Below are 17,101 nucleotides of genomic sequence, written 5' to 3'. Positions count from 1 at the left end.
TCCGAAACTTTTTGAGCGCTGACAAGACATTACAAGTGGGAAAAAATTCCACACCTGACCGCACTTGCCCATGTAGGGCTCTGTTAATGAGGCAGATGACTCTGGGGGGAACATTTGAAAAACCCATCTGTTTTGTTGAGAAAGTTTCAGCTTCAGTGAGTTCAAAGAGATGAATCTGGACACAAGGCTTTGCAATCAAACATAACTTTAGTAACTCAACAATAAAAGAGCATATTTTATAAGTGAGTGTGGGAAAAATTGTAACAGGAATAAAACACTAGCACAATTAATAAAGAACCTGGGAAACTTTGTGCCAGAAAACAAATGGGAGAGTGTTAAACTGTACACAATTATTAATTCATACAGGCAATGCAGACATTCGCACATTATTAGCAGGGGTTATACACACCCTCCCAGACTCATAATGAGAGGAGCTGGTTTGGTACCACTGTACCCGCAGGGATTTACGCACGTTCTCAGACCCCTGATCAATTGAAAGCTCCAGCTCAACTGTCAGTATTGATTTATAGCAATTTGAACTACCACAGCTCAGCTTCAGTGCAGTGCGCACCTTACCCGTGATCTTTCCAAGCGACATCTGCAGTAGCGACCTGGCATGGAATGGTGTCCAGGGCTAAGACTACAAGGCAGAAAGAACCCGTGTCTTCTGTGCTGGTGCTAAATACAGGACTCTAGCTAATAAGGATGCTAGGTGATATGAAACAGAAAATACACCATGTACTGACAAGTGATGTGACTTCCAAATAACTTTCAGGCAGGGAGGCCACGTTACCACCAGCATTAGGAAGGGAGGCCACGCCTCCTCCACCCACAGCACCATCCAGGAGGATTTCTAATATTTGATGCTGCATTCATCTTCTTTTGTAAGCAGAGATCAAATCTATTTTGATAAGTACAAACATTATTTTCATGCGAATTTTCCACTTGTGGTGTCATGTCGGCACTCAAAATGTATGCCGATGTTTAACAGCTGATGCAAGTATTATTCTGATGCTACTGTGCTGTTTTGTACACATTGTTCCAAAATCTAAAAAAATCCAAAATTTTAGATAAAGGGTACTCGACCTGTACATGCATGGCTTCACATACAACCCTGGGATTATTTTTCCTGCAGGCTAGGCAGAATTTCTACTTATCAGTAACTATGAAGTGTACTGAAGAAAAAGGTAAGTATACAAGAAAAATATAAATAAAGAAAGAAATGTAAACAAACTGTGCAATGCTTGATGATGCCAAAATTGGTAGTGGGGTTGATAATGCATCATAAAAGTGCTGGGCTACAGGAAGATATCAGTGGAATGGTTAAATGGCATAATTGATTTTTAATTCATGGCAATGGAGGAGGGAAGGCAGTCAAAATGAGGAAAACATGAACCAAGTCTGGGAAGAGCAGATAAGGTGGAGAAGACATTCTTGCCTTTATTGATGAATATAAAAACAATGAAATAATTATAGATTGATTTAAAACTTTAGTTTGGCCAAAGTAAAAATATAATTTTGATCACCATTCCAATAGGACTAGAGAGTTGCAGAGGAGATTGATGGGAACGTTGCCAGGCTAGATAACACTGGATTTTTTCAAAATGTATTCTTCCTGAAAAAAGTGGGAATTATGATAGACAACTTCAAAGTGTATTTGCTGGATCACATAGGAAGTTGGAGAAAAATTAAATTAACTTTTGCTGAATTTAATTGCATAATAATGGTGACACTTTGCATTAGTTCAACTGACCCAAGAAGTGTTGCCACTGATTTTCCTTTGTACTCAGCATCTGATGCCTCTCATGCCAGTGTACAACAATAGCCAGCATTGATGGATTCCAGTTGCCCTGATACCACTTTTGCATGGTCACAATGTCTTGATGAAACCTTTCACCATGTTCATCACTGACTACACCAAGATCAGCAGGGAAGAAATCCAAGTGTGAATCCAGAAAAGAATTTTCAATGACACATTGGAGTTCATGGTTTTGTATGCTTGAAGCATGTTGTCAATCAGCTGGATGTAGTTTGGTGCTCTGTAGTTGCCAAGAAAATCTCACTATCTTGAAATGCTGCATGTCTCGGAACTCACAAACTGTCATCATGTGGCACTGGCCTCGTGGCTGAATGCAAATTGGGGTATTCAATAGATTTCTTATTTTCAACAGAGAGGACAATTACATTGGTCAGACAGAAGTAACAGTTCATCACATGGTCCTTCTGTTCTCGCCATATCATTGGGACTGCCAAAATGGCATTGACTTCTGAGCCAAGCTCTCAGGTTGACTGCACATGTTGCACAACAAATATGAAGAGCCTAGGCTTTGTTTTGGTCACCAATTTTACAACCAAAGTAGAGCTCATATTAAGTGCAGTCATGTTGCGTCTTTGAGTTTTAGATGTATACTTGCCACAAATGAAACAGAATATAATGCAGCTGTTAAAGCATTGATGAGACATTTCTGCTGTATTGAATTATCATGAAGATAATAAAAGTACACTCACTATGCTATTGCCAGAAGAACGTGCATCAACATGCATTCAATCTCTAATAATGTAATGTACAGCAAATGTATATGTGAGCTGCTGTTATAATCTATCCTGACTAAGCATGCCCAGGCCTAAGACAACATTTGTACAGCATCTGCACTGAGTGCATGCCCAGACATGCTTGGACTGACCAAAAGAGCTGGTTTTGTGGGCAATATACTAGTAGACATAAAATATGACAGGAAATCACAAAAATAGGTTACATCATATCCATCTCGGCCCCTCTAGTCCATACTGATTTAAGTGATCTCCTCGAGTCCCACTTACCTGCACCCTCCCCATAACCCTCCAATCCCCTCACATCCATGCACCTATCCAACTTTTTCTTAAATGACAAAATTGACCCTGCTGCAACCACCTTATCTGGAAGGTCGTTCCACTCAGCCACCACTCTCTGTGTGAAGAAGCTCGCTCTCATGTTACTTCCAAACTTGTGCCCGCAACCCTTAACTTATGACCCCTTGTTCCAGTCTCACCTACCCTCAAGGGGAAGAGCCTATTCACATTTACTCTATCTATCCCCCTCATAATTTTAAAACCTATTAAATCCCCCTTCAACATTCTATGCTCCAAGACCCAGTCTCATCAATCTTTCTTTGTATTCTAGATACTGCAATCCAGGCAACATTTTAGTTAATCTTCTCTGCACCCTCTCTTCCTTATTGATATCCTTCCTATAATTTGGGGACCACAACTGCACACAGTATTCCAACTTTGGCCTCACCAATGCCTTGAATACTCAACAGCACTTCCCAACTCCTATATTCTATGCTTTGATTTATAAAGGCCAGCATACCAAAAGCCACTTTATCCATGAGTTTCCACTTTCAAAGAACGATGAACTGTTATTCCAAGATCTCTCTGATCCTCTGCATTCTTAAATGACATCCCCTTCTCTGCATACGTCCTGTTTTGATTATTCTTCCCAAAATGAAGCAGTTCACACTTATCTGTATTAAACTCCATCTGCCATCTTTCAGCCCACTCTTCTAAACAGTCCAAATCCTTCTGCAGTCTCTGAAAACCATATTCATTATCCACAACTCCCCCTATTTTTGTATCATCTGCATATTTACTAACCCAATTTACCACTCCATCATCAAAATCATTAATGTAAATGACAAACAACAAGGGACCCAACACCGATCCCTGAGGCACACTGCTCGACATGGCTTCCATCCTGACAGGCAGTTATCCACCATGACTCTCTGGCATCTACCTTCTAGCCACCGTTGAACCCATCTGACTATCTCAACTTTAATACCTGGTGCCTGAACCTTCCTTACCAACCTTCCATGTGGAACCTTATCGAAGGCCTTATTGAAATCCATATAGACTACATCTACTGCTCTGCCCTCATCAACCTTCCTAGTCACCTCCTCCAAAAATTCAGCAAGATTTGTCAAACATGACCTTCCCCACACAAACTCATGTTGGGTGTCCCTGATCAGTCCCTGTCTCTCTAAATATTTATACATATTATCTCTAAGAATACATTCCATTAGTTTACCGACTACCAACGTCAAACTTACTGGCCTATAATTGCTGGGCCTACACCTGGAGACACCTTTGCAATATGCCAATCCTGCAGCACCATGCTCCCCTCTAGTGACTTTTAAAAAATCATAGTCATAGCCTCCATTATTTCCTCCCTGACTTCCCTCAAGGTCCTGGGAAAATTCCCATCGGGACCCAGAGACTTATCCACCTTTATGTGCCTCAAAAATCCAACAACCTAATCCCTACATTTTCTATAATCACCTCTTTTGCTTCTCTTATTTTACCTAGTAAAATAAGGAAAATCCTTTTCCCTAGTAAATACCGAGGAGAAGAACTCATTCAATATCTCCCTCATCTCATTCTGCTTTGCGCACAGTTGTCTGCTCTAATTCTCTAAGGGATTCTCTAATTTTATCCTTCACTCTCCTTTTGCTATTTAAATATTTGTAAAAACTCCTTTGGATTTACTTTCACCCTGTTCGCTTTCCTAATTTCTTTCTTAAGCTTCTTTTTACAATCTATGTATTTTCCAAGCATCTCGTCTATACCTTGTTTCTTTTATTTGATGTAGGCCTCCCTTTTATTTTGAACTAACTTTCTAATCTCCCTTGAAAACCATGGCTCTCTCGAACTTTTGGCTCTGCCTTTTATCCAAACAGGAACATAAACATCCTGCACCCTCAAAATCTCACCTCTAAAAGACCTCCAATTCTCCTCTACCTCCTTCCCATAAAACAAATCAGCCCAAATCACTTCTTGCAAAACCCTTCTCATTTCTTCAAATCTGGCTTTCCCCCACTCAAAAAAAAAATCTTTGGACCAGACTTATCCTTTTCCATAATGATATTGAAAATAATGGTACCATGATCACTGGATCCGAAGTGCTCCCCAACACACACCTCAGTCACCTGCCTATCTCCTTCCCCAACAGTAGATCCAACACTGCCCCTTCCTGCACACATTTTACAAATTCTGATCCATCCAGCCCCCTTCACAGAATGTGTTTCCCAATTTATATTAAAATCCTCCACTAATACAACCCTGTGCTTAATACAAATCTCTTCTATTTCCTTACACATTTGCTCCTCTATTTCTCACTCCCCACTAGGTGGTCTTTAATGCATCCCTATAATTGTAACTTCTTTTCCAATTTTTAATTCCACCCATACCGCCTCCCTTGACAAGCCCTCCAATCTATCTTGCATTAGAACTGGTGCCATATTTTCCCTGACAAGCAATGCCACACCACCTCCCTGTTACCCCACCAAATCTATCATACCTGAAGCAGCAAAATCCCAGAATATTTAGCTGCCAGTCACAACCCTCCTGCAACCACGTCTCACTAATCACCACCACGTCATATTGCGGTGTCTATCCACACCTTCAGCTTGTCCACCTTACAATATTCCTAGCATTATAGTAAATGCATTTCAGAGATTTCCTACATCTTACCTTCTGTTTCTCCCCATCTTTACAGACAACTCTATTATTTATTACCATCATTCCCCCCTCCATCATAGCACTGATCATTTTCCTTCTCGATCACCTGTCTTTCCACCCCCAAACTTTGTCTACAAACCTTATCTATTTGTGGACAAACCTTCTCTTTGCTGTTCTCCTTTATATGGACCCTTTCCCCCAACCTCACTAGTTTAAAGCCTCCTTAGTAGCCCTAGCAAATGCCCCCATCAGGATCCTGGTCCCTCTGGGATTCAGATGCAACCCATCCGTTTGGTACAGGTCCCACCTCCCCCAAAAAAGGTCTCAGTGATCCAAGAACTTGAATCCCTGCCCATTACTTCACCCCTTTAGCCACATATTCATCCTCCACCTGATACTATTCTTGTTCTCACTATTGCGTGGCACAGAACGTAATCCAGAGATTACCCCCTTTGGGTCCTTTTTAGCTCCCTACCTAACTCCCTATATTCATTTCTTAGCTCCTTATTTCATTGGTACCTACATGTACCATGACCTCTGGCTCATTACCTCCCCCACCTTAGGATTTCTTAGACATGAGAAGTTGCATCCCAGAGGCAAACCATCCGGTTTTCTTTTTTGTATCCTCAGAATCCCCAATCTGTCTTCCTGACCATTTGAATCTCCTAAAACTATTGCCCTCCTCTTCCTTTCCCTATCCTTCTGGGCTACAGAGGCTGACCTTGTGCCAGAGGTACAGCCATGGATGCTTTCCCCAGCCTGACTGCCACAGGAGCCCTCTCTTGTACCAGTGTGGGATAGGAAAGTTTTAAGGTAATTTTCGTGAATAGCAACCCAAAATCCATAAAATATCACCCAAAGGTAGCAAAAATTTGTTGTCCAGTGTAATTTTAGTTGTGGATATCAAACTGTATGCTGACTTGCTTTCTTTGGAACATGGGAGGCTGAAGAGAATTGACTGATATGTACACCAGTACAATATAATAGAAAGCATATTTCCTATGTCAGAGATTTTAATAACAAAGAGTGATGGTAGTAATTTAAGCGATAGGGGATTGTGCTTGGTGTTGTTCTTGGTCAGAAATCGAGATAACTAGACATAAATACCATGGCAGATCAGAAACTGTATATCTGAGTGACTCACCTTCTGGCACCGTCTGCAAAGCACAAGCCAGCTATGCGATGAAAAATGTTTGTTATGATGAGTGGCCATCCCAACATCACTCAAAGAAGCTCATCACCATCGAGGAAAGAGCATTCCATGATATTTGTACATTCACCACGGGAGACATTTCTACGACCACTGGAATACACAGCTGCATTGTGTACAAACTGTAAAATGCATAAGATTATTTGCCTAGGCTATTCCCAGATCATTTTACATGAGGAAAGAATGGTTTCAGGCACTTGGAAACTCCATCACATTCATGTTCAAATCTTTGGCATCATATACCTTTCTAAGTTGGAATCGGGTCACTTTTCCTTTATTGTTGAATAAAGGCCCAGATCCTGAATAAAACTGTCAAAAGGCAGCAAGTTGTGTGTTGAAAATTAGGATATTGTGAATATCCCTTTTGTTTGACAGAGAGTCATGATAGTCCAAATAGACTTTTTTGCAATGATTCTCTGATTTTGTAATTCTTGAACTGTTGTGTGAGCAGTGAAGTTAGATATGAATCAATGTGTACAAAGCATAATGAATAATACAGAGCAGAATATCTGAGGTTTTGCAAGGAGGTTGGTATGTTTTTTTTACCATATACAGGAGAAGAGGTTAGAGCAGTGGTTCTCAATCTTTTTCTTTCCTCTCACTTTAAGTAATCCCTATGCCATCGGTGCTCTGTGATTAGTAAGGGATTGCTTAAGGTGGGATATGAATGGGAAGGGAAGGTTGAGAACCACTGCTCTAGACCCAATTGTTACTGAAATATTCTGCTTGAGAAAAATTGTCATTGGTCAATTTCCTTTGGAGTTATGAAACCGTGCACATTACAAGTCAATTAAAACAGTGGTTTTCAAACTTTTTCTTCCAACCCACATGTCACTTTATGTAATCCCTTACTAATCACAGAGCACCTATGGCATAGGAAATACTTAAAGTGGTATGTGAGTGGAAAAAAAAAGGTTGAGAACCACTGGGTTAGAGGTACACTTAATTAGAGAGCCTTTTAACAGAATATGTCTGAAAGCTATTCTCCTTGGAGGGAAACACTGTGGGTTTGAGAGATACTGCTGAAGTTGCCTAAATATATAATCTTAGTGAATTGTACAGATGGAACATGCAGTTACTATACCCTAGTATAGATAAAATTGAACGTCTATGGAGGTAGATGTATGAATTAATCAACCATACTCCACGTATTTAGGATGTAGGAAGAAACAGGAGCACTTGGGGAGAAACCCACAGAATCAAAGGGAGAATATGTAAATTCCACAAAGACGGTACCCAAGCTCAGCAGTGAACCTTAGAATCACTGGAGTTGCAAAGCAGCATTTTTGCCGGTGTGCCACTGTGCTGTCCATTATTTGCCACTTTACAGGCTTTGCTATGTATTATATTCTCCTCACTGTTTATCACACACTTAAATTTTGTGTCATTTGAAAATTTTGAAATTTCACCTTGCAGGCCCATGTTCAAGTCATTAATATATTGGGAAAAAGCTCTGACTCTGGGGAATACCTGCATGCCTACCTATTCCCCAATTTGTAAACACCTTTTAACGTGATTATCTGCTTTCAATATCTAAAAACATTTTTTTTAATCAATACTTTTGTTCATGATTTAATCCCTTGAGGTTTCTAAGACTTGCCAAACACTATGCCAGCTCTCCTTTAACATTCAGTTCTTCAGATGCTTATTAATTTTGCTCTGATTACTGTTTTAGCTATCTCTCTATCCCTATTTTACTTGAATATTTATCCTTTTATTTATTTTCTGTCTTGGCATATTGTAGTATTTCAATTTATATTACAGTATAATTCCGATTATCCAAATTGGTCGGGATCTGGCTCATTTTGGATAAATGTTTTTTTTGGAGAACTGGTCATTTTAAAAAAAAAACAGCCCAGAAGCAACTTGCAACAGTGCTTATACAACAACAAACAAGGTAAACGTTTTTAAGCATTAAAATAATGTTCAATTCTCACCAAAAAAATTCTGGCCATCGCCAATCACTGGCACCTCCCCACCGAGGCCCCACTCCTGCCTGGGAGCTTGAGGTCCCCGCTGCTGCCGGGTGCCCGAGGTCCTCAGTCAGTTTGGCTCTGAACAGTTTTCAGATAAATGAGGATTTTATATATTCTCGTTTATCCAAAATTTGGATAACAGGATTTTGGAGAATCTGATTTTGGATAATTGGAGTTGTACTGTATTGTAGTTAGTGTACTTTTTGTGTTGCAGCAGCAAGTACTTGTGAAAATGACTATAAACTCTAATCCTATCTTCCCAGAGTTGAACTGATAGGTCAGTATTTGCTTGGCTATGGCCTTGCATTGGTGTTTGAAAACAGTTGTCATCCTTGATATTATCCAGTCCTCTGGAACCTCTCATTTCTCGAATGAGGACTTGAAGGTTATGGCAAGCCTTTATGCAATCTATATCACTTCCTTATCAAATTACATCCTGTTCTTCGATAGTTCTGAGAAGTGTTAAATACAGTTACAAGGTATTTCTAAATACTCCAGTTTTGCCCCATATCTTTGTCATTACATCACCTTCATGGTCCTTCACACCTTCACGCCCCCTCTTCTTGCCTCTCAGTATCTGCACAATCTTTAGGTCACAAAAAGCTGAAAATCTGGAAAAATAAAAGAAGACATTGGGGGATACAGGAGGCGAGGTAGCATCTGTAGAGAGAGTAACAAAATGTTCTCAGAATTGTAAAAAGGAAAAAATAGTGAGATTGGCACCATTTAACATTTCTCTTTTTAATTACATTCTCCATCTCCAATGCTGTGGCATTAGTTTCCCTGTGATAATGTATCTAGCGTTTTCTGATGCCACCCATTTTTCCAATACAATTACCTGCTAATCTTTGCTTCTACGTTACTCTCTCAATCCATTGAAATGAACCCCTTTCCCATTCATTGTTGTTTCTTATCATTCTCGAATGCTAATCAAACATTATGATACAATGGTCATTGCTAAGTATTGTCTCATTGACTTTACGTGACAAATTTCCACTTCAGAGTCAACAATGCTTCCTTCCTTAAGCAAACAGCATACTGATCCATAATATAAAAAATATTTCAGAAATTCGATTTAGATTTCATCAGATAACAATAGTCTTCTGTTTAGAATATCAGGGGCATGGGGATTGAGGTGCTGCCAGTTGCCTTTGTGATCTAAGATTGGAAAGGCTCGGGTCTAACTTTTATTAAACTTGTTGTAGACACCGAGTCCTTGGTAAAGTAAACTAATATACACAACAGCACTGGTCATATCTAAGCCAATGTAAACTAACTGAAGCCATGTGTACATTGTCCCCGTGTACATGGTGAGGAGAGGAGGGAGGAAGGGAGAGGATCACAGGTAAGGGGGTAATAGGTGGAAGAGAAAAAAACTGAGGTGATGGGGAGAAGGCTAAAAATGGTGTAGCTCTCTGAAAGGAGAAGGAAGGGGTGGGGAGCTGGAGGAATAAGGAAAGAGAAAGACCAGAGGGGGCAGTGTTAACAGAAATTGGAGGATGAAGTTAATGCTGTCGAGTTGGAGACTGCTGAGATGGAATATAAGTTGATAATGCTCTTGTTGATCCTATAAGCTATGGGAACTAATTCAATAATGATTCTATGACAACCTTATACAGTTGCAACATTACCTCCCTACTCCTGAATTCCTATGACAGTTCTGTGTCACTCTGTTACCCTTTGGGGTGGAAGTACAGTATTTTGGAATGTGGATTTCAGCCAGGAAATTGCTTTTCAATTGTAACTCATCCACTTTGTTGTGATATATTTCAAGATAAAATTACAATGACTTTTTTTTCCCTACTATGATCAGGTGCAGCTTTATCTAAGCAATGAGGGGAGAAGATGGACTTCAATAATGTAGTGCTATTGGCTTTATTCCTTTGGTGCAGTCATTCAACATTGGTAAGAGAAGAATGAGATCAAATATAGTTTTTTAATACCTAAATTAGTTTCTTTTCATGTAACACTACTTTCTTTTTGTGCAGGTGGATAATGTGAATACAACAATTGAAGGTTTGTGTTTTCTGCAAAGTATCACATCTGTATTTTCAAATTTTAAAGCAAACTCAATAATATACAGTACTTGCACAATTTAAAAATGAAAGTAATAGGTGACTGGTACAATTAATTAGCTAATGGTCTTTGACTTCTCATACTTAATCTAAACAGCTGATGCTGTACTACAGGAAGGGAAATTGGTCATCGTGAACAGGCATGAAAATAAACCAGAGGATCTGAGCCCAAGATCATGAAAAGGCCACAAAAGAGGAATGGAAAACCAGACAAAAGCAGCAATGTTCTGGATATGTTATGAATACAATTTTGCAGGGAAATTGCAACACTTTGTGTGATCCAAATAGAGGGCAAAATTTATTGATAGTTGTTTGTGTGCATTTATTTTAGGTTTCTGCTGCAATATTAATATTTCATACTTCAGAAATTATCTCCCTGCAAGAGAAAGTTCATTGCTGGTATCTGGGTGAAATTAGCAAATACTGCCTCTGCATCATGTGCAGGTCAGAACTGAATTAAAATGTACTAATACTGAAAAGAAATGGCAGAGCTGATGAACAGCAGCACTGCCACTGGTGTGGACCTGGGGAGAGCGAGGAACAGAGACACAGCACTCCCCCATGGGTTGCCACTGCCCAGTCCTATGGCTGATGGCTCTTTGCAGGTTTTAAATGGCTTATCAAAGGAAGCAAAAGTGTTTTCTTTATAATCCTGTGACCGCGAGGTCTGGGGGTCCAAGATAGTGGCAGCCTTGAGGGGTTGCAGACTCCAGGGGAACAGTGGACTAGCTTAGGGCATCAGTAAAGGGGAGAACATTACCCCCCCCCCCCCCCACCCATTGAGAAGGAGAAGCAGAGGAGATGACGCTAAGGATGGTTATCATGGTGGCAGGTGAGCAAGGGGCTCTTCAGATGAAGGACACACACAGGTGGTGAGCTGATGGTGACGTGTGGAACCTATATAGGCAGCAGGATGCTGGCAACAAGGTCAAAGGATGCTCACCATGCTGCAGGATGCTAGAGACTGGCTAATGAGAACCAGGTATAAGACCTGGGATTTGAGAGGAGCAAGGAGGGCTCCTGAAGGGTCCTGGGAGTTGAAGTCTTCTTCATTATTTGGATCTGGGCTTAAGTTGCCAGTGGTTTAAACTGAACTGGAGTTTTGTGTGGCTCCAGAGGCTGCGTGAGCGATAGAGGTGAATCCATGGACACTCAGTGACTGATGGGACTCTCTTTTACTTCTCTTTCTCTGACTGTAAGGAGCACTGGGCAATGCTAATGCTAATAGTGAATCTTGATACCCATGCCTGGACCATGGTGGTAATAAAGAGGTATGGGTGCTTAGATGCTCGGGTGCAAGACTTGTGTACATCCTGGATGGGAGGTTAAAATATTGTCACAAGATGCTAGAATCTGAAGCAAGGAAAAAAAATTGCTGGAGGAATTTATTGAGTCAAGCAGCATTGGGTGAGGTTGGGGGAGAAGAATTGTTGATGGTTTGGTTTGAGACCCTGAATCAAGACTAAATATGGAGAGGAAAGATATCCAATATAAAGATGAGAGACGGTGATAGGGGCCAGTAGAAGATAAATGGGGCAAGGAGAGCTGAGGGTAAATGGGGGTAGATGGAAATAGGTGAGGGGAGTGGTAGTTGGGAGACAGAGGCAGGTGGGTGATAGGTGGAAGCAGACAAGGGAAAATAGGCATATGGATCCATGATTTGAGGAGAGGGGGGAGATAGGGTGGGAATATGAGGACACAAAGATTACCAGTGCTGTAATCTGATAAGTGAGGAGGTGAGAATGGGAACCATTAAGATAGACCTGAAGAGTAGATGGAATCAGAAGAGGAGGGGATCCATTGGGCAAACTGTTTGGCTAGTAGGTGGATAAAAATAGATTGGAGGGGTCTTTGGTCACCAAAATTGTCAATATGGGGAGGGTGTAGAGAAGAGATATGAGGATGTTGACAGGATTCAGGGGCCAGAACTATAGGGAGAGGTTGAACAGGCTCAAGCATTATTCATAGGAACATAGGAAGTAGGAACAGGTGTAGGCCAAAAATGGCCCATCGAGCCTGCTCCGCCATTCAATACGATCATGGCTGATTTAATTTATGACCTAACTCCACCTACCTGCCTTCTCCCCATATCCCCTAATTCCTCTATCATGTAAAAATTTATCTAACCGAATTTTAAATATGTTTAATGAGGCAGCCTCAACCATTTCCCTGTTTAGAGAATTCCAAACATTCACTACTCTCTGGGAAAAACTATTTTTCCTCATCTCTGTCCTAAATCTACTCATCCCGAATCTTGAGACTGTGTCCTCTCGTTTTAGTTTCCCCGGCCAGCTCAAAAAACCTTCCTACATCTATCCTATCCATACCCTTCATAATCCTATATGTTTCTATAAGATCTCCTCTCATTCTTCTGAACTTGAGCGAATCCTAGACGATTTAATCTTTCATCATAAGTCAACCCCTTCATCCTAGGGATCAACCTAGTAAACCTCCTCTGGACCGTCTCCAAAGCCAGTATATCCTTCCTCAAATATGGAGACCAGAACTGGACACAGTACTCCAGGTGCAGTCTCACTAGTACCTTATATAGTTGCAACATTACCTCCCTACTCCTGAATTCAATTCCTCTAGCGATGAAGGCCAACATTCCATTTGCCTTCTTAATAACCAGCTGCACCTGCAACCTAACTTTTTGCGATTCATGCACAAGCACTCCCAAGTTCCTCTGCACTACAGCATGCTGTAGTTTTTCACCCTTTAAATAATATTCAGCTCTTTTATTTTTCTTGCCAAAGTGGATAACCTCACACTTACTAACATTGTACTCCATCTGCCAGACCTTTGCCCACTCATCCAGCTTAACTATATCCCTCTGCAGACTCTCCACATCCTCATTACAATTTGCTCTTCCACTCAATTTGGTGTCATCCGCAAACTTGGCTACACCACATTTTGTCCCCTCCTCCAAATCATCAATGTAAATGATGAACAGTTGTGGGCCTAACAATGACCCCTGCGGCACCCCACTTACCACTCTCTGCCAACCTGAAAAACTCCCACTTATCCCGACTCTGCCTCCTGTCAGACAACCAATTTTCAATCCAGGCCAATATACTTCCCCGGACTCCACTTTCTTGTAACTTACTGATAGGTCTCTTGTGCGGCACCTTATCAAACGCTTTCTGGAAATCCAAATATACAACATCAACCTGTTCCCCTCTATCCACCGCACCCATTATATCCTCAAAGAATCCTAACAAGTTTGTCAAACAAGATCTTCCCTTTCTAAAACCATGTTGCGTCTGCCTGATTGAACCCTTGCGTTCCAAAAGTTTCACTATTTCATCTTTAATGACGGCTTCAAGCATTTTTCCAACTACAGACGTCAAGCTAATTGGCCAATAATTTCCAGTCTTCTGCCTACATCCCTTCTTAAAAAGTGGCATGACATTTGCTGTCTTCTAGTCTGCCGGGACCTGCCCAGATCCAAGGGATTTTGGTATATCACCACCAATGCATCAACTATAACTTCTGCCATTTCCTTCAGAACCCTTGGATGCATATCATCAGGACCTGGTGATTTGTCTGGCTTTAGTTCCATTAGTTTCTCCATCACTACTTCCTTTGTAACAACTATTTTATCAAGGCCCTCCCCAACATTCGCATCCTTAACTCCGCACTTGAGCATGCTGGACGTGTCTTCCACCGTGAAGACTGACACAAAATATTTGTTTAATGCCTCGGCCATTTCCTCATTTTTTGCTACCAGTTTAACTTTCTCATCCTCCAAGGGTCCTATGTTAACTCTGGCCACCCTCTTCCGTTTTATATATTTATAAAATTTTTTGCTTTCTGTTTTTATATTTTGTCCCAATTTACTTTCATAATCCTTTTTCCCATTTCTTATTACCCACGTTGTAACCCCTTGTTGTTTCTTAAAGTTTTCCCAATCTTCCAGTTTCCCACTGCTCTTTGCAGTTTTGTACACCTGCGCCTTCAATTTTATACTCTCCTTTATTTCCTTTGTAAACCACGGTTGATTTTTCCCTCTCTTGCTGCCCTTTTTCCTGACCGGAATATATTTTTGTTGAGCATTACAAAATATTTCTTTGAAAATCTTTCACTGTTCCTCAACTGTTTCATCAATTAGCCTGTGCTCCCAGTCCACTCTGCCCAATTCCTCCCTCATCCTATGGTAGTCACCCCTGTTTAAGCATAATATATTAGCTTTAGATCTAACTATTTCCCCTTCCATCTGAATGAGAAATTTAATCATACTATGATTGCTATTTCCCAGATGGTCTCTGACTATTACATCATTTACTCTACCTATCTCATTGCACAACACTAGATCCAGGAGAGCATTTTCTCTTGTGGGTTCCTTAACATGCTGCTCAAGAAAGCTATCGCGGATGCATTCTATGAAGTCCTCTTCCAGACTCCCACGACCAACTTGATTTTCCCAATCTATGTGGAAGTTAAAGTCCCCCATGATTACTGCCGTATCATTATTACATGCCTCACTTATCTCTATTTATTTCCTGTGCCACTAAACTATTGTTATTTGATGGGCAATAGATAACACCCACCAATAATTTTTTCCCTTTGTTATTCTTTATCTCTACCCAAATGGACTCAACATTATGCTCTTTAGATCTTGTATCATTCCTCACTACTGCTTGAAGCTCATCTTTGATTAAGAGTGCAACTCCACCTCCCTTACCATCCTGTCTATCTCTTTGCACCACCTGATACCCTTGAAAGTTTAATTCCCATTTAGGGTCACCTTGTAGCCATGTTTCCGTGATGGCTACCAAATCATAGGCATGGGTACCGATTTGCGCCTCAAGTTCACTAACCTTATTTCTAATACTGCGGGCATTCAGATAAAGTGCTCTTATGCTCTTTGTCCTTTTAATATCTAGTGACTTCTGTAACCTTTTCTTTTGATTTTTCTGCCCACTATTTTGCTTTGTAATTTTCTTAAGACTATCATTGACCCGAAAACTCACTGCACCATCTGATTTTTTACTTTCTCCTCCCAACATTACTTTTCCTATTTTACTTTTCCTGGCCATTACTTTCTTCCCTACCCTTTTCCCTATCACTCTGGTTCCCATACCCCTGCCAAATTAATTTAAACCTTCCCCACTGCTGTACCAAACATACTTGCCAAAATGTTGACACCTTTTGGATTTAGGTGCAACCTGTCCCTCTTGTAAAGATCATGCCTTCCCCAAAAGAGATCCCAATGATCCAAGAAGCCAAATCCTTGCCTTGTACACCAGCCCCTCAGCCACACGTTAATTTTCCTTATCCTTACATTATTTTCATCACTTGCATTTGGAACAGGTAGTAATCCCGAGATCACCAGCTTAGCGTTCCTGTCTTTCAGCTTTCGTCCCAGCTCACTGTAATCCTTTTTTCATTTCCTCCTCCCTTTTCTTGCTCTCCCTCTCCTCTCAGAATATTTTGGATCCGATTTGTGATATCTTGTACCCTTGCACCAGGGAGGCAGCACACCATGCGGGTATACTTATCTGGCTCACAGAACCTCCTGTCTGTACCCCTGACAATGGAGTCCCCAATAACTACTGCATTTCTCCTTTTCCTTTTATTTTGCACCACTCTGCCAGGCTCATTGCCATCGACCTGATGCCTGTGGCCATCTTATGTCCGGTCATCTCCCTCAACAGAATCCAACACAACATAACTGTTGCTGAGTGGGATAGTCACTGGTGTGCTCTCCGACTTTCTCGCTTTTTTCTTTCCCCCCAACCCCCCCCCCCCTCCGACAGTTTCCCACTTACCTGACACGGGTTCTGGAGTATTTATCGCCCTGAGAGTTGAATCGATCAACTCCACACTCTCCCTTACAAGCCACAGGTCATCAATCTGCAACTCCATATCCCTAATTTGCTCCCTTAGTAACTGCATCTCGGTACACCTGGTGCAGATGTCGCCATTTGGGAGGGTGAAGGTCACCCATTGTTCCCACATCTGACACCCAGCACAGAGCACTAACCCTTTTGGCATGACTCTGAATATGAAGGCAAATAACTCAGCTTACCTTTTTTCCTTTCGCCGAAGCCTGATAAGCCAAAGCCAGGAAGTCTCACGCCTTCACGGCTCCACGCCCTTTCACTCCATTTATTGGCCCCTTGACCAATTAACCCTGTCACTTTCAGCAAGCTCCTCCTCCTCTGATTTACAGCCCGACTCTCTCCAAGCTCCTCCTCCGACTCCCAGCCGAACAAAGTCGGCCCAAGCCCCGGTAAGCCCCCGACTTTAATAGCTTACCTTCTCCTCACTTTCAGCAAGCTCCTCCTCCTCTGACTCACTTTCAGCAAGCTCCTCCTCCTCTGACTCATTTTCAGCAAGCTCCT

At 41.3% G+C, this 17,101-nt stretch overlaps 1 protein-coding gene across 8 annotated transcripts in view; it reads left to right on the top strand.

The window, feature by feature from the left end:
- Window positions 1–17,101, top strand: part of LOC138741376 (low choriolytic enzyme-like) — a 99,108-nt gene that overhangs the window by 1,540 nt on the left and 80,467 nt on the right. For 7 of the 8 annotated variants that reach the window (XM_069895419.1, XM_069895402.1, XM_069895372.1 and 4 more), the window contains exons 2-3: window positions 10,493–10,584; window positions 10,668–10,695. In XM_069895419.1, coding sequence (XP_069751520.1) covers window positions 10,525–10,584; window positions 10,668–10,695 — 88 coding nt within the window. In that variant the 5' untranslated portion in view covers window positions 10,493–10,524. Of the gene's footprint in view, window positions 1–1,150; window positions 1,188–10,492; window positions 10,585–10,667; window positions 10,696–17,101 lie in introns of those variants that run through there. The other variant, XM_069895392.1, reaches the window with a different exon arrangement.

This window comes from Narcine bancroftii, chromosome 1 (assembly GCF_036971445.1).
Source record: "Narcine bancroftii isolate sNarBan1 chromosome 1, sNarBan1.hap1, whole genome shotgun sequence".
NCBI classification, from domain to species: domain Eukaryota; kingdom Metazoa; phylum Chordata; class Chondrichthyes; order Torpediniformes; family Narcinidae; genus Narcine; species Narcine bancroftii.
The sequence above is the reverse complement of the archived record's forward strand: the minus strand, read 5'-3'. Positions and strand labels throughout refer to the sequence as shown.